The sequence below is a fragment of the Caretta caretta genome, chromosome 2 (assembly GCF_965140235.1).
Source record: "Caretta caretta isolate rCarCar2 chromosome 2, rCarCar1.hap1, whole genome shotgun sequence".
In the NCBI taxonomy this organism is placed as follows: domain Eukaryota; kingdom Metazoa; phylum Chordata; order Testudines; family Cheloniidae; genus Caretta; species Caretta caretta.
In genome coordinates this window covers 147833826-147858432 of record NC_134207.1, presented here as the reverse complement: position 1 = coordinate 147858432, position 24607 = coordinate 147833826, and the positions used below count along the sequence as shown (strand labels likewise).

General features: G+C 42.0%; 1 protein-coding gene across 1 annotated transcript in view; it reads right to left on the bottom strand.

The window, feature by feature from the left end:
• SLC6A19 (solute carrier family 6 member 19) overlaps nt 1-24011 on the bottom strand; it is a 77778-nt gene extending 53767 nt beyond the window's left edge. The window contains exon 1 of the mRNA XM_048839508.2: nt 23727-24011. Coding sequence (XP_048695465.1) covers nt 23727-23928 — 202 coding nt within the window. The 5' untranslated portion in view covers nt 23929-24011. The remainder of the gene's footprint in view (nt 1-23726) is intronic.
• Nucleotides 24012-24607: the final 596 nt, after the last annotated feature.

The window sequence follows — 24607 nt, the reverse complement described above, 5'->3', positions numbered from 1 at the left end:
CAATTCCTGGGGGACACTATGAGGAAGATTAGCCCCTTTACAGGTTTTACCACAGGATAACATGATTTAAACATAGGCAAGAGAGGCAATATCTTTTATTGGACCAAATTCTGTTGGTGAGAGAGACAAGCTTTCAAGCCACACAGAGCTCTTCTTCAGGTCTGGGAAAGATACTCCCAGCATCACAGCAAAATGCACTAAAGAAGAGCACTCTGTGGCTTGGAAGCTTGTCTCTCTCATCAAAAGAAGTTGGTCCAATCAAATATATTACCTCACCCAACTTGTCTTTCCTGGGACCGAAACAGGTACAACTACACTGCATGATTTAAGCATAATCACTATCCCAATATTTATAATATAGATTCTAGATTGGAAATAAAAAAGACAAATGGTAGATAAAAATGCGTAAATACAAATTGATATGTGCTCAGAGTTATGGGTGAAACTCTGACCATATTACTCAAAAAACACTGATAAGGGGACTCCATTATAAATCCCTTAATATCAAAGGTCGGACTATAGTATAAATTCTTGTGCCCATGTATCACCTACATTCTTTCATTTTAGACAGTTTTTTCTTCAGAAGTGAAGACTTTCACTGTAGCACCTTCACTTTATGGCAAGAAATGTTAGAAACAACAAGAAGGGGTTCTACAAATATGTCAGACAAAAAAAGAATGATCAGGGATGGTGTGAGGAAGGTGAGCTGGTAGTAGAAGATGATAAGAAGGCAGTGTTGCTCAAGGCCTACTTTGCTTCAGTCTTCATACAGAAAATAACATGTGACTGGATGACAAGCGAAGTCATCATAGACAATAAAGGGGAAGGGATGCAGATCAGGATAAATAAAGAATATGTCAGAGATCTTCTGGCTAATCAGAATGAATTAAAGTCAGCTGGGCCTGTGGCTATTCACCCCCAAGGTGCTGAAGGAATTAGCTGAAGAAATCTCTGAGCCACTGACAATAATATTTGTATACTCATGGAGGACAGGTGAGATTCTGGAAGACTGGGAAAGGGTTAATGTAGTGCCCATCTTAAAAAGGGGAAAAAGGAGGAGTCAGGGAATTATAGAACAATCAGCTTGATACCTGGAAAACTACAAGAGCAATGTATGAAACATTCAGTTTGCAAATACCTGGAAGATGAAGGGGTGATCACTAGCAGCCAGAATGGATTTACCAAGAACAAATCATGACAAACCAGCTTGATTTCCTTCTTTGAGAAGGTAACTCATTTGGTGGATAGGGAGAATGTGGACATAATATACCTGAATGTTAGCAAGACTTTTGACATAGTCTCCACATGAAATTCTCATAAGTAAGGTGGAGAAATGTGGTCTCAATAGAACTACCATTAAGTGGATACATAATTGGTTAAACAACTTCAAACAAAAAGTAATTATTAATGGAATTATGCCAGATTGGATGGAGGTCTCAAATAGAGTTCCACAGGAATCTGTTCTGGGTCTGGTGTTATTTAATATCTTTAGTAATAATCTGAGTGTAGGAATAGACACAAAGCTAGGGAGGGGTTGCAAACACTGTGGCAGATAGAACTAAAATTCAAAGGGATCTTGATAAATTGGAAAAAAAGGGTATAGACAACAAAATGAAGTTCAACAAAGACAATTGAGGAAAGAAAAACCAAATGCACAAACACAGAATGGGGGATAACTTGGACAATTTAGACACAACAAATCCTACATCTTGTCAGGGGGTTAGTGTAGGTGACCCGTGTGGTCCCTTCTAACCCGATGATTCAATGATTCTAAGTTTTGTTGGTCCAAATATTTTGTTATATAACTAGAATTGTATGTCCCAACCAGAGCACTCAGAAAATGAACTAAACCGTTATACTTTGCACATACATAATACTTGGCTCATATATAAAACTATGCTCCAAGAGATCTTTTGAAGTTAATTCCCAATGTCAGATTATTAATAAAGAGCTCCTTCAAGTTTCTGTGTAAAGGAAAACTATACCAATCCCTCTAATAAGGTTTCCTGATGCTTTCCATTATATTTTTTTCTGTAGGAAGAACTTTAATCCCTCCATGGTTTATAGAAGGAACTTGAAATTTGGCATGGAGAAAGTCCTGTGGGTAGAGGGGTGCCTTTCAGTCTTCCCATAAAAATTCATTCATATTTGGCCAAATTATAACGTATCAAGAATCACTATATGCTGTCTGTGTTTTGCTAGAGGTTTGCTGCTAAATCTTTTAACAGCCTAACTATTCCATATGGCTCTCAGCTTCTCACTTCAACACGCCAGACAACTAAATCTCCAAAAAGAACACAAGCAAAAATGTCTCTTTGGCCTAAGAGAAATTGCTCTAGAGTGGAAACTAGGCCAGTATTTGTTTAAATCTTGCTTCTTCTACCAATTGATAATAGGCATTGACAAATTGGAAATGGTTCAGAAAAAAAGTGCAAGAATGATTCAAGGTCTGGAAAAACCAGTTTTACAATGAGACACTTAGAGTTCAATCTACTCATTTTATCCAAGAGAAGATTAAGAGGTGATTTGATCACAGTATCTACTTGGGGTAGAGATTTCTGATTGTAGAGGGCTCTTTATCTAGCAGTTAAAAAGTATAAGAAGATCCAATGGCTGGAAGTTGAAGGCTGATTAATTCTAACAGGAAATAAGGTACACATTTTAACAAGAAGACTAATTAATTTACCAAAGTATGTGATGGATTCTCAATCATGTGGATTCTTTAAATCAAGATTTGATATCTTTCTAAAACATATGCCATAGCTCAACCAGAAGTTATTGGGTTATGCAGGAACTACTGGGTAAAATTCTATGACCTGTGTCATGTGTTAGCAGTCAGACTAGAATATAATGGTTCCTTCTGACCTTAAAAATATATTAATCTATGTTTTATGCCCATGGTTTGTTAGTCAGCAAAGCGACCTGAGATAAAGGTGTTAAATATGTGGTTTTAAACAGAATGATAAGAAGTAGTTATGTATATAATACACACTACAGTTCAGTCATATATTGGAAGGAAAAAGGGTTTCAAAAAATGGAGGTTTTCTGTAACTGGAGGTTCTTTGAGCTGTGTGGTAACCTATCTATAGTTCACATATGGATACACATGTGCTTCATGCGCCTGAGACTGAAGAATTTGCAAGTAGTGTCCATTGGTCCACACCTGCATCTGGCATTCCTCATGCTCAGTACCCAGGGTGTAAGGGGAGGTGTGGATTAACTACCTCTCCACTTCCTTCTCCATCATGAATCCAGACATGAGCTGAAGGAGAGAGGAAGGAGGGTTGGTAGTGGGATAGAGATAGGTGCCACATATCTCAAAGAGCCTCCAACTACAGGTAAATAACCTTGATTGTTTCTTCAAGTGCTGGCCCCACATGTATTCCACATGTGGGTGACTGGTAAGCAGTATTCAAACAGGAGTGGAGTGTGAAGTTGCAGGCAGTATAAATATCTGAATAGTGCTGTCATGGAGTCTTTTCTGCTGTGACTGAGGATAGCTTAAATGGCCTCCGAACATGAATGTTACAGATCTGATGCCCATCCAAAAACCAAACCATGAGATGAAAAGGCCACAGGTTGAAATATCCAATCTTGCCATTCTCCTGAGTTACAAAATCCAGGAATGGTTAGATGCTGATGGGAGGATGGATTGACATTCATAGGACATCCAGAAAAAAACGGTTACTCGCCTCTAGTAACTGTTGTTCTTTGAGGTGTGTTGCTCATATCCATTCCAATTAGGTGTCAACCACTGGGTCCTCTGACTCCACCACCTCCTTGGCCTGCAGACCCATGTTGCACGCCACCTTGCAAAGGTGGGCACGGCTGTCTATGGGGGGAGGTCCAGAGACAGAAGTGCCCACAACAGCCTCATCTGGGGAGGAGGACGAGGAGGCTAAAGGGGGAACAGGGTTCTCCTGTCCCTCCTGCTCATCAGGTACTTCTCATCCTGTCTTGCTGGCTGGACCAGGTAGACCAGGGTCCTGCTCAGGAACTGGAGTTGGAGTTGGTTCCATGCAGGGGCAGGGGCACAGTGCCTCCTCGGCACCTCTAGGGGTGGGGCAACTGGCGGAAGCCTCTGGCACCCACAGTTCAGAGGTGGCCAATCGGGAGCCTTTAGACTGGGCACCCTGCGCCTGGTGGTATGCACACAGGGTCCAAAATGGCCACTGTGCTGGTCCCTGGCACTGAGCGGGCCACGGCCCTGCCCCTACCTCACAGCATCCATGGCCTGACCAGAGTCAGCCCCGCTCTGAGTATCTAGATCCCTTCTCCAAGTCCAAAGACTGGGATTGGGACTGCAAAGGCCAGGATGGTGCAAGTGGAGCTGACCCGTCGAGCGGTGCTGCACTAGGGAGTGGTGTCTTGACGCCGGAGAGCAGTGCTGCGAGGCTGGAGAGCGGTGCCATGAGGCTGGAGCAGTACCTATGATCTGGAGCTGCACAGGGTTGCTGAGCATTGTCTGGACCAGTGCCGGAACCGGGACCTGCTGTGTGATGGAGATCGACGAGTGGATCAGTGTCACAAGCAGGAGCACTGGAATGACTTGGAGTGGCACCACGAGTCTGAGTGGCACCGCAAGTCCGAGTGGTGCCGAGATTCTATCAGCAGTACCGTGATTCTATCAGCTGTGCCGAGGGATAGAGCATCATTGGTTTGCCTTGAGACGGTGCCATACAATGTGGTACTGGAGGCTTGGTGCAAAGAGTGGGTGATCTCGGCACTGTCATGGTGATGAGGTCCCTCGCAGCCTCAAAGGTGTCCGGGGTGGATGGCAGCTCCACCTCCTTGATTACCTGGGCTGGGGAGTCCAATGGGGATGGTCCCTCTTGCAGGGCCAAAGTTGACAGTGCCGTCTCCTCAGACTTCGGTGCTGGGTGCTCCTCATGAGGACATGCCCCATTGGCCAGCTCCAGAGGGGTGGACCTCTGGGATGGAGAGCTGCTCCTCCCTTGCTTCTGGTGCCATTTCTGCACCTGGGAGTGGGAGCAGTGCTGGGTTGATCCCACCAGTTTCAGTGCTGGGGAGACTTGGTGCCACGGGTCTCCGCCAGAGTCCATCCACGGTGCTGCTTCCACCACTGTTGCTGGGGCACTATACCCCGATGAACTTGGTGCCGGGTCTTGCCGTGCCAGCAGAGGCTGAGGTCTAAGTGCTGATACCAGCCAGTTCTGTGTTCTTGGGGAACTAGGGTGCAGTATCTAGACTGTCTGACTCATGAAAGAACACCCCCCACCAAGCCTCTGCTAGAACCAAAACCAATCAGAGAAAAGACTTGCAGAGAGCAGTGAAGGGTGGTGGGAGACACACCTAGATCCCTCCTGACAAGGGTGACAAGACTAAGGCATTTCCATTAGCATACAGAATGAAGAACAGAGGCAACTCCCCTAGCTTCATCTGCATCAAAGATGGAACAGGGAGACATCCCCATTAGCATACAGAATGGAGAACAGAGATTCCAAGGCAAGAACTGCACTGAACTCTGGGACAAGAAAAGCAGGGAAGCACTGCATCCTGAGGGATCTCTGCTCCAGATGTTAATGAACCTACGCCTGCACACACCCAGCTCAGCAGTTATCAGACCAATGCTAGTAATAAATCCTTGATTGATATCCAAAATACTGAAGCAGCCTAATTGCATTGTAAGCTTCCTGGAAAAAACATGACCCATAACCAAGAGTGATCAGCTCCTTTTGTCTAGCCTTAAGAAAACCCCTGAGTCATCAGTTTACCCATAAACAAATCTAGTGTTCTCCCTTGAACCATTGTTGTTTCCCTACAAAAAACCTTACCCACACTCCAGTAAGTGTTCTGATGCATAGATCCAAACTCTACATCTGTTCCACTAGGATTTCATCTTCTCCTGACTGATCATGCTGGGGGCTCTGCCTGTCTCCAGCACACAGGACATTGAGCTACCACCATCACCTGGGAACCCTGACCAGTTCAAGCTTCATGGAAGTAATGAGATCCCTCTCTCTCCCTCTTTTCTTTTCTACCTTAGGTATAACTTTCTAACCTTGACTTGTTTGATCAAATATAGTTTTCTATATATGACTTTTGTAACCTTTAATAATGTAACTGTTATGTTTGTTTAGGCTCTCCTTGTGTGGTTATAATAAATAACTTTTATGGTTAAGCTGGTTGCTTCCCTCTCTTTCTCTTTCTCTCTCTCTCTGAACTTTACTCTTTTGTGTTTTTAGCTTCCCCATTTACTCTGCAGCAACGCTTCTCTTACCTAAGTTGAAGATCTCTGTAGCGCCCAAAAATACTGTGGGGTTTGCTCATCAAGTGGGTTACTACCAGTACAATTGTGACATGAAAGTGGGGATGGGGACCTGCGCAACCTGTGACATACGAGGGTGGCAGCTTGAAAGTGCTCCTCAACCCAGACTACTGAGTCCAGAGGCATATAATGGTGACAGCTTGAAAGTGCTGCTTGACCCAGTCCACTCAGACTTGCTCTGTTATAATGTGTGTGTTTGTATCCTTTCTGGGGCTGGAGGAACCCAGCCCTGGGGAACCTAGGTCCTACAGAATAGCTCCATTGGGAGGGGACTTGCAAAAGGGAGGAGTAGAGCTCCATATGAAAACATAAGTGACACAAGCAGTACATTGATAGAATTACAGTCATCCCCCCTGAGAAGAGTAACCCCAGTAAATGAGCATACCCCAAAGTAATGGGCAAATCTGGTAACAGTGCCGCCTCCATAAGGAGCTGCTTGAGGCAAAAGTCTAGCTCCTTTTTGGTTCTGGGGCAAAACCCCTTACAAATCCTGCACCGATCAGCTTGGTGAGCCTCCCACAGATACTATATACAAGCATGGGGGGGGGGGTTACCCATTGGCATAGGCTTGCTGCAAGACTTGCTGGGCTTGAACCCCTGCGACTTGGGCATGTAAGCCCTCCCAAGAAAAAGCAATCACAACAGAGGGTAGACCCCCCCCCAGCCCAACTGCTAACTACTAATACTAACTAACAATTAAACTAACTAATACGTATAGAGAACAACAAACAAATGAAGCTAGGGAAACATGGTAGAACTTGCTGAGCAAGACACCACAGTTCCAACGACCATCACTGGTGGTAAGAAGGAACTGCGGAGGCACCACATCGGCAGGGTCATATATTGAGCACCATGAAGGCGCCACTTCAAGGGCCTCCACAGCCAACTTGACAGGTGCTGCTAGGGGAAAAACTTTCCGATGACTATGTACGTGGTGCGCACACACCTAATTGGAATCGATATGAGCAATCTCTAGAAGAAGAACAAGAATTATGTGAGCTAATTGGGTGCAATGAGAATAACTTGAGTTTTGTCATGACAAATCTTTTGTAGAATCTCTGGTAGCAGTGGGATGAGAGTAAAGGTGTTTCTCAGGTGGTCTGTCCAGAATAGCAGAAGGAGTCCCAACCTAGTGCTGCTCTGTAGCAGTATAGATCAAACTTCTTGTTCGTCTGGCTGGAGAGCAAGGCCCAGAAGTCATTCCCCACTGAATAAAGATTTTGCTTCAGTGTATCTGCCACTTGTGGTATGTGGAGAAATGCCTGCTGAGATTGTCTGCAGAGTTTTGCACACTTGGGAAGTACATTGCTGGGAGTGTGATGTAGTTCTGGGTTTACCCGTTCCATAAATTGACCACTTGTATTCAGAGAATTGCTCCTTCTTGTTTGTTTACATAGAACATGGTGGTCATGTTCTCGAGTGTTATCTGGACATGTTGGGTTTGTATGAGTGGGAGGAATGCCTTGCAGGCCAGTCGAACTGCCCTTAATTCTAGGAAATTGATGTGTATCCCAAGGAGACTACACACCTTGTTCCATGTGACTGCCCTGTGGGCTCCTCAGCCTATGAGAGATACATCTGTGATTATGGTCACATTGGGTGTGGGTATAGTGAAAGGGATTCCAGCTCTTAGGACACACATAGGGACCAACACTCTAAGAAGAAACCCACATACTGTATCCCAATTGTATAGATATTACATTATTTAGAAAGATAATAGGATTACAAATGGAATTCTTTTGTGTAATAGTTCTTAAATGCAAAGTTGTAAATCTTCTAAACTAAATGTATAGACACTGGTTTAAAAAATGGAATATAAAGTTTTCTGTATCAGTGCTTAAGAATAAATAACTAAATATATTTAGCTACATGAATATTAATATAATTATATTTTAAAAGCAACATAGTAATTGGCCATTTCCAGTTCTGGTGATAATGGCTTTTCTTTGTTGAAATGGGATTCAGTCTTGAAGTCCTAATTCAGGCAAAACCCTGTTCCTGTTTCTCTCCTTCCCTCTCTCTGCAACTGTTCTGGGGAATTTTGTAGTTGGGAGTATGGGGACTATGCTGCGCATAGCTTCTGTGTGGGAGGTAAAAAGGAAATAATTTAAACCCTCACCTTTTTATAGATGTGCACAGCAGCCAAATAACCTGGTTATTTATTTATTTATTTATATGTGCGTGTGTGTGTGTGTGTATATATATATATATATATATATATATATATATATATATATATATCCATGATAAGTAGATTGGATTTGCACTTTGAAATCTTTACAACATAAAGTCCTTAATGAGGAACTGGACTTTAATGCCTGTTTTAGTATTATAATTCAACACTGTAACATTTGGTTTTGATGACATCTCGATTATTATTTCTTTTCATTAAGTAGATTTAGAAATCTAATTTAATTGAATAATTTTATTTTTAATGTAAAATAGAAAGCATTGTATTGCCTTCACTTAATTTCCAATAAACATCATATGCAAAATGTAGTCTAAAATGTTTTTATACACAGTATCTTCTTGGGGTGTTTGCTTGAACTGTGGTTGAGCTTCAATGGTTCCAAAATCACAGTCAATCTGATAACAGTGGCACAACAATCAACAAGTTCTGTACCACAGAGTAGCAAGGTTTGCTGTAGATTTATAGTAATTGTATACTTAGGATATTTTACTAGGGTTGTCAGCTTAAACATTACATCCTGTTTTTCACAATGCTCTGTCATGGATGAAACACAAATGTTTAACACAGTCAATTAAATGGCATATTTCCCAATAAAGATTAACCATAAACAAGGTCTAATGTCAGAAATGTCTATCAAATGAAAGTAAATATCATTCTAATTATGCTAGCTGAACTGCCAGTGTAAATTTCCTGACCATTACACTGTGCTCATATTGACGTTGTGTATATTTGGTAGTCCCATATGTTAGAATTTTTAATAGTTTTTAAGAAGGATACAACAATATCATTCAACTGTACACAGTAAATATTCCACTTTCAAAAAAGAAACTACAAACAAAGCCAATGAAAAAGAAAAACAGTTACCACTAATTTCTGTTTTAGTGTTTGGCCCTTAAAAAGGCTCAGATATAGCATTGTGTGTAGGAGAGAGAAACCCTCAAACAAGTCTAAATTTAAGTTTTATCCTAGTCAAATATCTGGAAGATAAAAGTTCTCTGTCAGCTTCAAATATTGATTATTATTTCAAGTCAATATAATGAGTTTAGGTTTTAAGAGTCCCTGTTTCATCACAGTCCAAAAATCATACTCTACTTCATTCCAGTCCCTTTATATTGCTCAGGTAGAACAAAACAAACAGAGTCTGTCAAAACTCCTAGCTAGGCATAGCCCTAGTTTGAGAGAATCCCTTGCCAGAATAAAGCAGGTACAGTTGCCATCTACACTTCCATCCCCATATCCTCTAATGACATGTTGAGACATGTTGAGGGTGAAGAGGGGTGAGCAGAAGCAGCATCCAGAGAGCAATATGTTCTGGCAATACCCAGCTGCTATATGGTCCCATAGGAACTACAGATAACAGGTGCATATTAGAACAGCCTATGTTCTGCTATGTCTGGGACAGCGAATCAGAGAACCATAACTGGTTCTAGCAGAGCTGAATGTCGCAAAAACGTAATCCCACATTTTTTGAACCATGTATAACTCAGAGTGGAGAATAAATATAATTTATTGATAGGATTTTTAAAAGTGCTCAACATTAACTCAAAGATAAATCTTGACTTATGAAAATCCCACTTTATATGTATAATTATATAAACAAAAAAAAAGTTTAGCTGTTAAAGATGCAAAGTTAAGCACTCAAACGTTAGGAAATGTTAAACAAATAATTAAGATTACCCGTGCAACCTTGATTCTGCCTCTTTGTGTGTATGAATTATGATACCATTTTAAATAATGTGATATTTTTCATGGGATTCCTGCCTCATTCAGTGAATTGAGTGGATTGCATGGTTAGCTATACAATTTTTTTAACCTCATTGTTCAATGTGTAACCCCTATTTATCACACCCCAACCAAACCCTGCACTGAATACAGAATTATTCATTTTTCTCATGTCTTTTTGGTAGTTTACTTCTTCACAAACACTATAAGAACGAAATAATTGCTATACTGGGACAGACCAATATTCCATCTAGCCCTGTATCCTGTCTTCTGACTTTGGCCAATGTCAGATACGTCAGAGCGAATAAACAGAATGGGGCAATCATCCAGTCCCTGCTTCTGTCAGTTGCAGGTTTAGGAACATTCAGAGCATGGGTTTGTGTTCCTGACACTCTTAGCTAAGAGCCATTGATGGACCTATCCTCCATCAACTTATCTAATTCTTTTTTGAACCAAGTTATACTTTTGGCCTGGCAATGAGTTCCACAGATTGATTGTGTGTTGGGTGAAGTAGTACTTTCTTTTGTTTTAAACCTGCTGCCTTTTATCAGGTGACCCCTAGTGTTAGGTGAAGGGGTAAATAACACTTCCTTATTCACTTTCTCCACACCATTCATCATTTATAGACCTCTATCTATCACCCCTTAGTTTTATCTTTTCTGATTCACAGTCCCAGTTTTCTTAATCTTGCCTCATATGGAAGCTGTTCCATACCCCTAATCATTTGTACTTTTTCAAATTCTAAAGTATCTTTTTTGAGATGAGGTGACCAGGACTGCACGAGGGTGTGCCACGGATTTATACAGTGGCATTATGATATTTTCTATCTTATTATCTATTATCTAACATTCTGTTAGCTTTTTTGACTGCTGCTGTGTGGTGTTTAGATGCTGCTTGTAATTATTAGAACTGGGAGTACTGGCTGTTGGGAGTCGGAAAGGACAGGAAACAGGAAAGGGGAGGATGTTGAGGAGGCTGAGTGAGAGCTACCAAGGGTTCAGCAGCAGCTTGGTAAAGAGGTTTCCACTTGAAAAATAAAGTCCTGTTGAAGTTTGTTAGTACCTTGCCTGGTTGCTACAACATTTTGGCGACAAGGATGGATCTTCTGCCTCTGAACCTACCTGCACCCTTTCTGCAAAGCCCAGGTGAGCCTCCAATTGCTTTTACTACCTGGATCCATACGTTTGAGACTTATCTGCTTGCAATCAGTGCTACAGAGATTTCTGAAGTAAGAAAGCATACTCTGCTAATCCACTGCCTTGGAGCAGAAGGGCCGTGTATAATTTACACTTTTCCCCTTGCAGATGATAAATATGAGACTGCACTCACTGCATTAAAGAACTTTTTTGTGCCAAAAGTGAATTAGTAGCTGATCGCGACAGATTTTGCCAGCATGAGCAGAAAACAGGAGAGACTAAATGCAGTATATTGCTTCCCTGAGGAGTCTGATTGTAACTTGTGACTTTGGGAATATGGCAGATAAGGTGATTAGAGACCAGCTCATCGAGAAAACAACCATGCTTCATGTAAGAGAACGCTTACTTCTAGGACCACAGCTTACACTAGAAAAAGCAATAACCATTGTTACTCAGTTTGAGTCAGCTACAGCTGAAGCCAAAATAATGAGTATGGATACAAGCAGCAGAGTCCAGGCTGTGACTCCTTTGCAGAAAAGTTCACTATTGCTGCAGACAAACGATTACAAGAGGGAAACTAATGGAAAACTACCAAATCAGCAAATTCAAAATACAGTAAAAGCATGCTTTCACTGTGGATCCCCACAACACCTTGCAAGCTACACAGGATGTCCGGCAAAAGTAATTCAGTGTGATCATTGCAAGAAGATTGGTCATTTTGCTAAAGTATATCACAGCAGCCAGTTCAATCAACAGGTGCATGCAGTTACAATACCAGATGCTACTGTTCTGACCGTGGACAAAATCACTACTGCAATTGTCCCCAACGCGGTGCCCGCGGGTGCTATGGTGCCCACCGGGGCATTTATGTGGGCCTGCCTACTGACAAGGGAGCGCTTCCACCGGACAACCCGCTGCCGAGGAGCACGGCCGCCGGACAACCAACTGCTGAAATGCTGCCCAGAAGCGGCAATGCCAAGAAGCATTGCCACCAAAATGCCGTTGCTTCTCAGCGGCATTTCGGCAGCGACCCTTCTCGATGACTCCACTTCTCGGCGGCATTTTGGTGGCTGGTCATCCAGCGCCCACCACACTCTTCTGGGAACATGAATATGCTATTGCAACAGAAAGGCTGGGGACCATTGCACTACTGCACATATTCCAGAACAAATGAAGTGCACTGTAAATGTTTCCACCATACCCTCAGGCAAATCACACTCTATTCAGCTAATGTTGGACACTGTCTCAGCAGTACCTATACTACCTGATTCCATTTATTTGCATTACTTTAAAGACGTGCCTCTTACTGAACCCAAACTTCACTTGGTGTGCTATTTGAAAAACCATATTCCAGTACATGGCTGCCTGCCAGCAATAGTTACTTTTGGTGATTGCTGTGTAACTGAAGAGTTCTACATTGTCCACAAAGGCACTCCTGTCCTTGGCAGAGATTTATTGGCTGCTTTAAATCTCAGGGTAGTTCATGGATGAATTGATCTTCCTCAGTAAAGCACTCTTGCAGTACACACACCAGTTTCAGCTGGGACCCAACACCAGGTTGAGGAGAAACTCGACTGTACTTATGGGTTTCTGCATAAAGTTAAAATGTGGAATAATGTGATGCCTGTATGACAGAAGTTACAGCGCTTACCATTTTCAGTCAGGGAAGCTATTTCAAAGGAACGTAGAAAACTTGTTCAAAAGGACATTATTGAAGAGATCGACTCCTCAGAATGGGTTTCACCTATAGTAGTGATGCAGAAGAAGGGTGAAGGCATTCGCCTTTGTGTGGACTTAAGGACAAATAAAGCTATTGTGATTGACAGCCATCCTCTTCCTCACATAGAAGAAGTACTTGCAGAACTCCATGGAGCAAAGATGTTTTCTACTATTGATTTGCAGAGCGCATACTACCAGGTTATGTTGCATGAAGATAGCAGAGACCTCACAGCATTTATTACACATGAGGGACTATTTTGTTTTAAACGTGGTCCATACAGTCTCGCATCTGCCCCAAGTGCCTTCCAAAAAATGATGTCATTGATTCTGAAGAATCAATATGGAGTTCCATGCTATCTGGATGATATTATCCTGTTTGGAAATACTTCTGAGGAGCATGACAATAACCTGCAGTCTGTACTAAACTGCATCATCAAAGCAGGCCTCAAACTCAATAGGTCCAAATGCAAATTTAGACAAACTGAACTCTCCTTTCTGGGGCTTACAATTTCACAGGCTGGACTAAAACCTGATCCAGATCATATCCTGGCAATTTCAAATGCTCCTTCTCCAACAGATTTGCAAGCCTTACATTCCTTCTTGGGTCTTACCTCCTGGTATGCAAAATTCATTCCCAATTATGCTTCTGTCATTGAACCGTTATGAGAATTACTACAGAGAAGTTCAATCTTAGTGTGGACAATGGATGCACAAGCTAGTTTCAAAACAGTGAAAGACTTGATTGTACATAGTCCAGTACTTGCACTATTCAGTCATGCTTCCCACAATTGTAACTACTGATGCTTCTGATTATGGACTTGGGGCTGTCCTCACACAACTTCATGAGGACACCACAGAGAGGACTGTTGCATTTGCTTCAAGGACACTAAGTAATGCTGAGAAAAAATATTCTACAGTCAAAAAAGAAGCACTTGCTTGTGTCTGGGCTACTGAAAAATGGAAAACTTACCTGTGGGGCCTCACATTCAAGTTGCGCAGACCACAGCCCTTTGATGACATTGCTCACCACGAAAGGACTTGGAAGAGTAGGATATTGTATTGCTAGATGGTCTGCAAGACTTTTCTTTTTCAATTATGGACTGGAATATAAGCCTGGAAACCAAAATGTGGTAGCTGATTGCCTTTCTCACCTGCCTTTGCCTTCACCAGATGGTCCACCGGAGGATGAAGATGTAGTAGTTGCGCTTATTAAAGCACTCTTACTGCAGTTACAAAAGAACAATTTCAAGCTGCTTGTTCAGCGTGTCCAATTCAACAAAAACTACCGGAATTTCTGACAAAGAGATGGCCCAGTAACCTTAAAAACCTTGACCCAGTTTTGCTGCCTTATTTTAGAGTTTGGGATGAACTTTCTTTGCTTGATGGCTGTGTGCTACTAGGTACACACCAGCTACTTGTGCCAGAATAATTACAGTCAACACTCATACACCTGGCACACGATACTCATCAAGCAATTGTCAGAACCAAGCAACTATGGGATCTGTATTGGTGGCCAGGGATGGACTCTCAAAATGAAGCACTCATAAAATCCTGTGTCACTTGCCAAATGCATGAAAAGACAGCACTGACATGTACCCCTCATTACAGTCTGCTCCTCTTCCTGAATCTGCATGGGAAAAAGTGTCAATTGACATTGTAGGACCCTTTGATACTGCTCCAAGTGACTGCTGTTATGCCAAAAAGAAAAGGAGTACTTGTGGCACCTTAGAGACTAACCAATTTATTTGAGCATGAGCTTTCGTGAGCTACAGCTATACAGACTAACACGGCTGTTCCTCTGAAACCTGCTGTTATGCCATCACTTTAATAGACTATTTCAGTAAATGGCCTGAGGTAGCGTTTACATTGCAAATCTCTTCTGCTACAGTAATTAAGTTCCTCTCTTCACTTTTTAGTAGGGAAGGTAGCCCCAAAAAACTAGTTTCAGATAATGGTAGTCAATTTACTTCCCTAGAGTTTGAAACTTTTCTAGCAGAGAGGAAAATTTTACACAGAAGGTCATCCCTATATTACCCTCAAGCCAATGGGGAAATTGAACAGTTTAAGATAAGTTTGAAAGAGAGTTTGCAAATGGCTAAACTGGAAGGGCGATTGTGGATAACCTTCACTACTGACTTCTTGAAAGCAAACCGGGCTACACAACATGCCACAATACAAATATCACCAGCAGAGTTACTGCAGGGAAACATATGAATACTATACTGAACATTGCTGGATTGTTAAAGGCATGACCTAATGTCCCAACTGAGGATGATGTGAGAAAAACAGTTAAACAGAACCAAGCAAAGTATAAGGCTTTCACAGACAAGTGGCTGGGTGCTAAGGAACCAAAGTTTGAGTATAGTTCCTTCGTTAGAATATGAAAACCTGGAATTTTACGCAAAGGGGACCATAAATTCACAGCTCCTCTTAAAATCATAGAGAAGAAGGGACCTTACACCTATAGACCTTCTGATCGGCGGGTATGGAATGCTTCTTATCTTGCACCTGCCTATGCACCAAGAGGAGATTATGCCAACACCCAGTCTTCATTGGATGACTTCACTGTAGTATCAACACAACAAGACATTGCACTGGAACTGGGGGCTTGAGAGACAGCCTGTCAGACCCAAATGACCACCTGTCTGGACTAGAGACTATGTTATGTAGTATCTACAGTGTTTTCAGTATAATATTTCTGCCAACAGTATAGTGTCTTTATTTCATATTTGTTCCTGTGGTTAGAACAACAATGTTTGTTTTAATTGGGAGAGTTTCTTACGAGAGGAGGGAATGTGGTGTTTAGATGCTGCTTGTAATTATTAGAACTGGGAGCACTGTCTCTTGGAAGTCTGAAAGGACAGGAAACAGGAAGGAGTGGGGAGAAGTTGAGGAGGCTGAGTGAGAGCTACCGAGGGTGTAGCAGCAGTTGGTAAAGAGGTTTCCACTTGAAAAATAAAGTCCTGTTGAAGTTTGTTAGTACCTTGCCTGTTTGCTACAACATGCTGCACATTGAGTGGATGTTTTCAGAGAACTCTGCACGGTGACTTCCTTTCTTGAGTGGTAACAGCTAGCTAACAGATAAACTCACCCCAAGGATCACATACTCTCTCCTCCTTCACCTTGAGAATTGCTTTGCATATTCCCTTATTTGCCACTCCTGTTTGCTAGCTCCTCTGGTCACTTAGGAACTGGCTTTCTAAATCAGTGTTTTCCCTGAGTTAGCCTCTCTTCCTTGTCAACGGATCCTAAAGTGGTTAAGGATCAAGGGATAGCAGACTAGAGCCTTGTTAGTAAGCTCTCAGCCTTGCCTAGCAGGCTGCTTAGCTCAGCACATAGCCCCCAGAACCTACCACACTATAATCTTCAATCAAACAAGCACATGTTAAGCAAACTAACAAACAGACAAACTCAGATAAGGATCACATCGTCTCTCCTCCACCACCTGGAGAACTCCCTCACAAAACTACTCTGTTTGCTGGTCCTGTTAATGAATTTATCTTCACAACACCCCACTGGGGCAGAATGTTGATATTATCTCCATTTTACAGATAAGAAAAAGAGGCACAGAGATTAAGATCAAAATTGCCATGTGCCCACTAATTTTGGATGACCAAATTGAGACACCTTGAGCAGATTTTTAACAGCATTTATGTAGCTTGATTTCAATGAGAGTTAGGCACATTGGGATTTTCAAAAGTGACTATCTTTATCTTTAGATGCCTAAATACCTTTAAAAAATCTGCACTAAATGAGTTAGGAGTCCTGTGGGAAAAAATATGTGATCATGTAACTGAAGACGAGCTGCACCCCTCTGCTGAATTAAAGCAGCAAAGTATTTCCTAACTCTTGACCTTGTAACCTTAACTTCTTTTAATGCATTGTTTTCTTTTTAATTTAATTTCCTATGATTTTTGAAAAGCCTAATGAAAAAATATATTCCATCACACTGAATCATATTGTCCCCATAGATTATGAGGTTTGGCACCTTTAGAGCTACAGATTTCTATTACTTGAGCTAATGGAGCAATTGATTGCAATAATAAGCTAAAGGAGTAATTGTGGCACCTTAGAGACTAACCAATTTATTTGAGCATAAGCTTTTGTGAGCTACAGTGAGCTGTAGCTCACGAAAGCTTATGCTCAAATAAATTGGTTAGTCTGTAAGGTGCCACAAGTACTCCTTTTCTTTTTGCGAATACAGACTAACAGGGCTGCTACTCTGAAACCAATAATAAGCTGTTATCCTTTATGTGGATCAGCCACTAGAGGGAGATGAAAGACCCATTTTACCAGTGCATGTCACAGTTTTTTGCTGAAAGCAGAGAAATATTGAAGCTTGGGAATTCTAGGTTTGATTCTAGGTTATGGAGAGGAGTCTGCTCCAATGGACACAGATCCTTCTTTCCCTATTTCTCAGTCCCCTTCTGTCCCTATCTCCTAGCATGTACTTGACACTGTGTATCTGTGTCCCTATCTCTCCACCCTCAAGCTCATCTGCCCCATTTCTCCCTTGAAGCCTGTTTCTGCTTCCCTCTTCTCTTTCTTGTCTGGACACCAGTGGAGGAAGCATTGAGACCCTAGGAGAGACAATTTCCATTCTCTCAGTTCTGGTGCCAGGAGGAGCAATTGCAGGCAAATTCCTGCACAGCCTCTGCAGTCATGGGCTGTAACATGCGTTGCTCTGTGGGAATGGATTATGCTTAATCTGATGACAGCTAGGAGCTATGTGGGGATGGAGAATGCTCAGGGGGGCTGGAATCTTTGGAGAATGTTTCCAGGCTCTAAAAAACTTCTTTTGAGCCTGTCAGCATGAGATTTTTTTTAAAAAACTCAGAACGCAGTCAAATTTATGTGGATTTTCCCAGGGACAGCATTCCTGATTTTAAACATATACACACATACAAATGGCATTCAGGGTTGTATTAAATAGTAACTTAATAGGTAAGACAAAAGAGGTAACTGCCCCCCTCTACTCAGCACTGGTGAAGCCTAAACTGGAGTACTAAGAAAGATGTGGACAAATTGGAGAGAATCCCGAGGAGAGCAACAAAAATTATAAAAGATTTAGAAAACCTCCCTGTGAAGAGAAGTTGAAAAAATTGGGCAGTTTTAGTCTAGGGCAGTAGTTCTCAACCAGAGGTCCGGGGCCCCCTGGGGGGTCATGAACAGGTTTCAGGGAGTCCTCCAAGCAGGACCGGCATTAAACTCACTGGAGCACAAGGCAGAAAGTCAAAGCCCCGCTGTGCAAAGCTGAAGCCCGGGACCCTGAGCCCTGCCACTTGGGGCTGAAGCTGAAGCCTGAGCAACTTAGCTTTGCAGGGCCCACTGTGGAATGGGGCTCCAGGCAACTGCCCTGCTTGCTACCCTCTAATGCCGGACCTGACTTTTATATGCAGAAAATCAGTTGTGGTGGCACAGTTGGGCCATGGAGTTTTTATAGCACATTAAGGGGGGCCTCGGAAAGAAAAAGGTTGAGAACCCATGGTCTATGGCATTGGTTTTCAAACTGTGGGCAGGCCTCCCGGGGAAGGGAGTGCAATGACATCAGAAGATTAGTGAGCAGCAAGGAGTCAGCTGCATCCTGTGGGCCCTGCCTGGTGATGATGTTAGGAAGCTGCTGCTATTGCCTAACTGGAAATTTTACACTGGTTTGTGTGTTGGGGGGCAGGGGAGGGCGCTTAAATTCAGATTAGGCAGGCAGCATGCACACTGCACAGGCATCACATTTGGTGGGAGGGATAGGGGTCGCTGTAGCTGTAGCCTCAGGCTGTCAGAAAGCAGCAGTGCAGAGGAGGTGGAGCGTCCCATCCAGCTGCAAGTGCTTTTACTCCACTTAGCAACAGGTGGACGCAGCTGAGCAGCTGGTACCTACTCCTGACAGGTGTGCACATGGAGGAAGTAAGTGAATAAGAGATGTCCCTGTCTCCCACCTCTCACAGGCACCCAGCACCAACCCCATACCTTCCTCAGGCACCCTCTACTCCCTGCATCCTCCCAGACACCCACAAACCACTATCCCCTGCCTCCTGCTCTCCCAGGTATTGCCACTTTAGCTGGCTGGGCTATGTCTCTTCGGTTTCCCATATTGGTGGGGCAGGAGGGGTACACATGGAATATAAATCTTTGCCAGGGGTGGGGAGGCACACAGCAAAAAAAAGTTTCAGAATCTCTGGTTTAGAGAAGAGAAGGCTGAGGGGAGCCATGATAAATCTTCAAATACGTACAAAGTTGTTATAAAGAGGCTGGTCATCAGTTGTTCACCAAATGTATAGAACAGCGGTAATTTGCTTAGTTTGCAGCAAAGATTATTTACATTATATTAGGAAAACCTTCCATCTGTAAGGACAGTTAAGCTCCAGAACAGGTTACCTGCAGATGTTGTAATAAACCTCAGACATGTCTCTTTCTGCATGGAAGAGCATTGTAAGTATGAAACTGCTTAGTAGAAAAAAAATCTCTTTCTCAGACAAAAGCATAAAGGATCTAATAGTTGAAAATTGAAGGCTGACAAATTCTAGTTGAATATGGGGTGCACATTTTAACAGAAAGGAATTTGTTTACCAAGGTATGTGCTGGATTCTCAATCATGTGGACTCTTTAAATCAAGAGTCTATGTTTTTCTACAAGATATAAGCTCTAGCTCAACCAGAAATTATTGCATGAATTACTGGGTAAAATTTTATGGCCTAGTTTTTGCTGTGGCTGCTTTTTCGATTTCTTAATTATAGAGTGATCATCATAGTTTCTAGTAACCAAATACATGTCTTAAAACTAGCATAAAATATAATTAAAAATAGGGTCTGCTCTTACTATGCAACTATTTGGCTGATTATATTTAGATTTTTTTCTAATCTTCTTTTTACCTACTCTTCAACTTCTGCTATCCCCATGATAGGCTTCTATAAAACATTAGATTTTGTGCAAGAATCTGAAAACAAAAAAAATCAGAACTCATTCTGCTCTCCTCTGGTCTGTTGTTCCACCGCCCAAGATTCTGCATGTAACATGCTTTGCAGCTGGATCCTGAACTTTCCACCATTGGCACAGATAGTTTCTGTGCTCAGTTCTTGGCCTCTAATCCAGCTGCTTTGTGCTGTTTAGACACCACAGAGCAACCAGAAATCTGTTTTAAAGGGACAGAGAGACAAACTGGATGAGGTAATATCTTTTACTGAACCAATTACAGTTGGTGAGAGAGACAAGCTTTCAAGTGACACACAGCTCTTCTTCAGGGGCAGCTCAGGAATTCCCTTGACAGAGCAGAATACTCAGCTGGCATAAAACTAGCACAGATTGTTCTATGCCACGCACTCTCCCCACCCATAGCAAGTAAGGAGGGTCAGATCCAAACAGAGGGTGAGGCAGAGCACATAATTCTCCTCCCGATCCTCAGCAGCACAAGAGTCCTAGAGCAGCTGTTAGGCTGGCCTAAATTATGCTGGGCTCATGCTTCCCTCTCCACTCCTCTCAGCAATACTGAACATACACTTGGTTAAATCAAGGATTGAACACTCTGAGTTTTCTGTGAGGTTCATGAAGGAAGAGGTAGTCTTGCAGGTAGCCTGTTTACAGGCTGCTATAGACCTTAAAGAGCAGGGCCCGGACCTTGAATTGGATCCAGTTCTGAATATACTCCAATCTGAGCACGAAGCGCTTTGCACATACACCAAGTGTGCCTGTTCTCATCCTGGTATCATCACATGTCTATTCTGGGCTCTCCACCCTGGTCTTGGCTGTGTGCCTGTGCCAAGCCCTTCTCATGCCTGATCTAGACCCACTCTGTGAGGCCTATTGTCTATCCCAGCAAATAACCAGTTTGGCCTGACTGGGACTCTTGAGCTGGCCTCTCTGGTGCCATTTTCAATGTGGCAAATAGTCCCTCCCATGTCATTCCAGTCTAACACAGTCATACGTGGCTTCATATCCCAGATACAACGCAGCCCATCCAAATTGTCATAGGGTGGGACTTGGATAGATATGTAGACGGCATTGGATGTACATCCATGGGTTGCTGAACTTCCTCAAAATTGCACACACTACTCATACTACCACACTGTGGCCCCAGATGCCAAACAAAAGATGGGTAGAAAGTACTAATGTACATAGGATGGAAAACTCCAGAGAAAAGGATTTGAACTCATAGTCTTAGCATATAACAAGCAGTATTAACACCTCTAATCCACTGTATGGTTCAGAGAGTAGTGCTCACCAAGGAGTTTCTGAGGAAACAATAACTCTCACAGATGTAAACTGTCTGTAAGCAAAGGTGCTAAAGCTATTAGCATGCAATAATTTTTGAAATAGTTCTAGACTGGTTCTTGGTAACATTCAATAGCTAATGTCAGGGGTAGTCCATGCTATAAATAGGTCAGACCCTTAGATTTTCTATAGCTTTGCCTCTAAAATGTTATAACCATCTCATTTTAGGGAGGGCTGTGTCTCAGGAATCCCTTAACCAAACGATCCCACATTTGCACCACAAACTCTATTCCAGTCCTTGTTGCGGCATACCAAATTGCAAGACAACCTCCATATGCACATGCATTTTAGAATTATTTGAACATTAAAAGCAGCTCCTGATGGAGGCGTGGGGGGTGGGGAAGGCATTATCTGAAGAATTCCTGGATCAAAGGACTACAAACTTGAACCATACTGTGACCTGGCCCTTATGAGGCATAACAATTTTCAGAACGTATCAGTATGCATAATAATATTAGACCACTTTGAAATACTAACACTTTTATCCAGAAATTTTGTTTTTACAGCAAAATTTTTAAAGGAAGCCCATTTACACAGTCCCTGCCTCTCTGGAGCAGAACACAAGAAGAGTGTTAACATACATTTTCAGAAAGCTACTGAGGGCAGGTCTTAATCTTCCAGTACACGGGTGTGGCTCAAGTTCAATGGCCACAGTAGGTCACCTTGAACCAACCAGTAACTCTGATAGCATGCTGTCTGCAAACACTCTGGTTTACTACAGGGTCTCAGTCCAGATGCTCTGGCATAGTGCCAAAGTGTGATATACACTGTAGATCCAATCTTTTCCCTGAAAAACTTTTAAAATATTTTTTTTCTTAAAAGGACTCTGGGTGCCAGCTACTAACTGAAATCAAATCCAGCTAGGTATTATTGGTGTGGGGAAAATCAGTGCCATAGTCTGAGGCCCAGGTTTGTGCAAAAAATTGATGATTGTAAAAAATTGATGTTAGTGATAGTGATACAGCATTCAGGCCTGTATATTTGTCTGAGATGGAATTTGGGGTTTTGTTTACCCATTTTACTTTTGATATTCTTATATCCTTTCTGACGTGTGAACAAAGAATAAAGACAGGGTGTGTTGCTTCTGCCTAGCCAAATGCAGTTTTTAGTATAATGAGAAAAAATGAGGATTAGAGTCAAAGTGTTGCTGGATATGGTGGGAGTTTGATATATGAATGTACAACTCCTTTTCCGAGATAAGGTCAAGCAACCAGTTGGGAGGGGCAAGGGGGATGGGAGGGAAAAACATTAAAAAACAAGAAAAAGCTGGCCTTGGCCAGGACACAAACTCACTCTCTACTCCTCCAATGGGGTACAAAAGAGGTGGTACCAAAGCTCCCAGACTCACGACCACCCAAAACAGAATATGTTTATAAATTTTAAGGGGTGGTGCCAAGGATGTGCACTGCAGGTATAATTGAGCCTGCTAAGAAAGAGGAGGGGAAACGGGAGAAAGCTCTGCAGGTGTACAGAGCTGTGGATTATGCTTGCTTGGTAATCCCAATAAACATCATATTGCCTGCACTTTGGTCTTTGGTCTTCTGCTTTCTGTCTGCATAACAAGAACCAAGGGAGGGCAAGTGGGAGCCCTAACAATTGAAATAATATTTTCTGGGGGCGGTATCTCAGGAATCTCTTGTTCAAATGACCTCACATTTGGACCACTATCCTGAAACCAAGGAGATATAGTAAATTACAAGGCAATCTGAGTATGCATGTGGATTTTGGAGCACTTAGAAAAATTGGCTGTTAAACAGTAAACTATTCTCAACTTTAACTCTAGAGGTGCTACACCCCACTATCATAATTTGTATTTATTCTGACATCATAGATATACCATGTATCAGTCCAAAGCTAATCAAAACCTCTAAGCTGTAAACCCCTGGAAATGTGTTATATACCTTCAACAGTAGTTTTCCCTCAGCCACTCTCAGAATCATGCCCTTGAAGTGCAGTTTGTTAGATCAGTTTCTGTGTTCAAAAATACATACTACATATGAAAATATATTTAATATATTTAAAAATTAATGTGAAATTAAACTATATTTATAGTATTTAGTAACAATGAAATCTGTCTGTCCCCTTACTAGATAACTTATCTTAAGACACTGCCTCAAAATATCTGAGTACATAATGGCATCACTTTTATTTGAAAACCACCTCCATCAAGCAAGTGATTTTTATCAGACTATTGAGTGTTTGCTTAATACAGGTTACTGTGTATATGTTACTGCAATATATGTGTTAAGTAAGAAATTGCATTTATATTATTTCTAATATACCATGCATTTTAATATGAAAAACAGAACATTTTTGTACTGTTACCTATAAGCAATATATCTGATCAAGATATATACCAAAATATATACCAAAATAGATATACTTAGAAAGCTAATTAAAAACTTACCTCCTCCATGGCTCTGGCAGAGATAAGGAAATCGCCATACATTTCCTAATCCCACACAAAACCCTATACAGGTTAGCATGTACTGAGCCTTGTTATCCCATTTTGGTCTCGTATCAGCCTCTTCTTTCTCAGTGGTTTCAAGTTCTGCGTGGGAAGGTATCCTATTGTCCAGGCCTGGGTTGGGCAGCTGAAGCTTCACCATTCTGGCTGAAATTACTGCCCTAGAAAAGATTTCAGGGAACAAGTAGCTGGTTATAGGTCTGAATAAAATGGGAGCATTTAATGCTGGCTTCAGCTATATATAGTGAACCTTTGGCACTAAACTTGAAAGTTCAGACGAGTGACAAAAAGAAGCGTCAGCAAATCATTTCATTAACCAAGTCAGCTCTGATACTTATTAATGCCTTATCTGCCAAGGCTCCATTGAACACTTTGTTCTGTTAGTACAAAACATCATTACCAGTTACTGCCATTCAAGGGGTAATCTGCCCTAAAAATTCTAATCACCTAACAGATTGTGAAATACTCCTTGCCACTCCTCCTATGCAAAGTCAGTTGTAATACACATTTAGCACTATCAGCTATAGAGTAAAACTATTCCAGTAAATTCAGAACTAATAAGTGGGTTCCAGACTTCTTCCAGAAAAATAAATTTTATGAAAGTCTGTGTCATGCATAAGTTCCCATAGAACACTTATAAAACCTTAGTTGTACCTCTAAATCCCAGTAAGGAGGATTTTTACTGATACATTTACCTCTTATTTGGCTGGATAATATCACTGAACAATGTGACCAGAAAGGAAGGAGAGGCACAGTGATTTTAAAACCCATAGCCTTCAGTTTCATAAGTGTTCACATCTAATCATCACAAGATAAAGTCT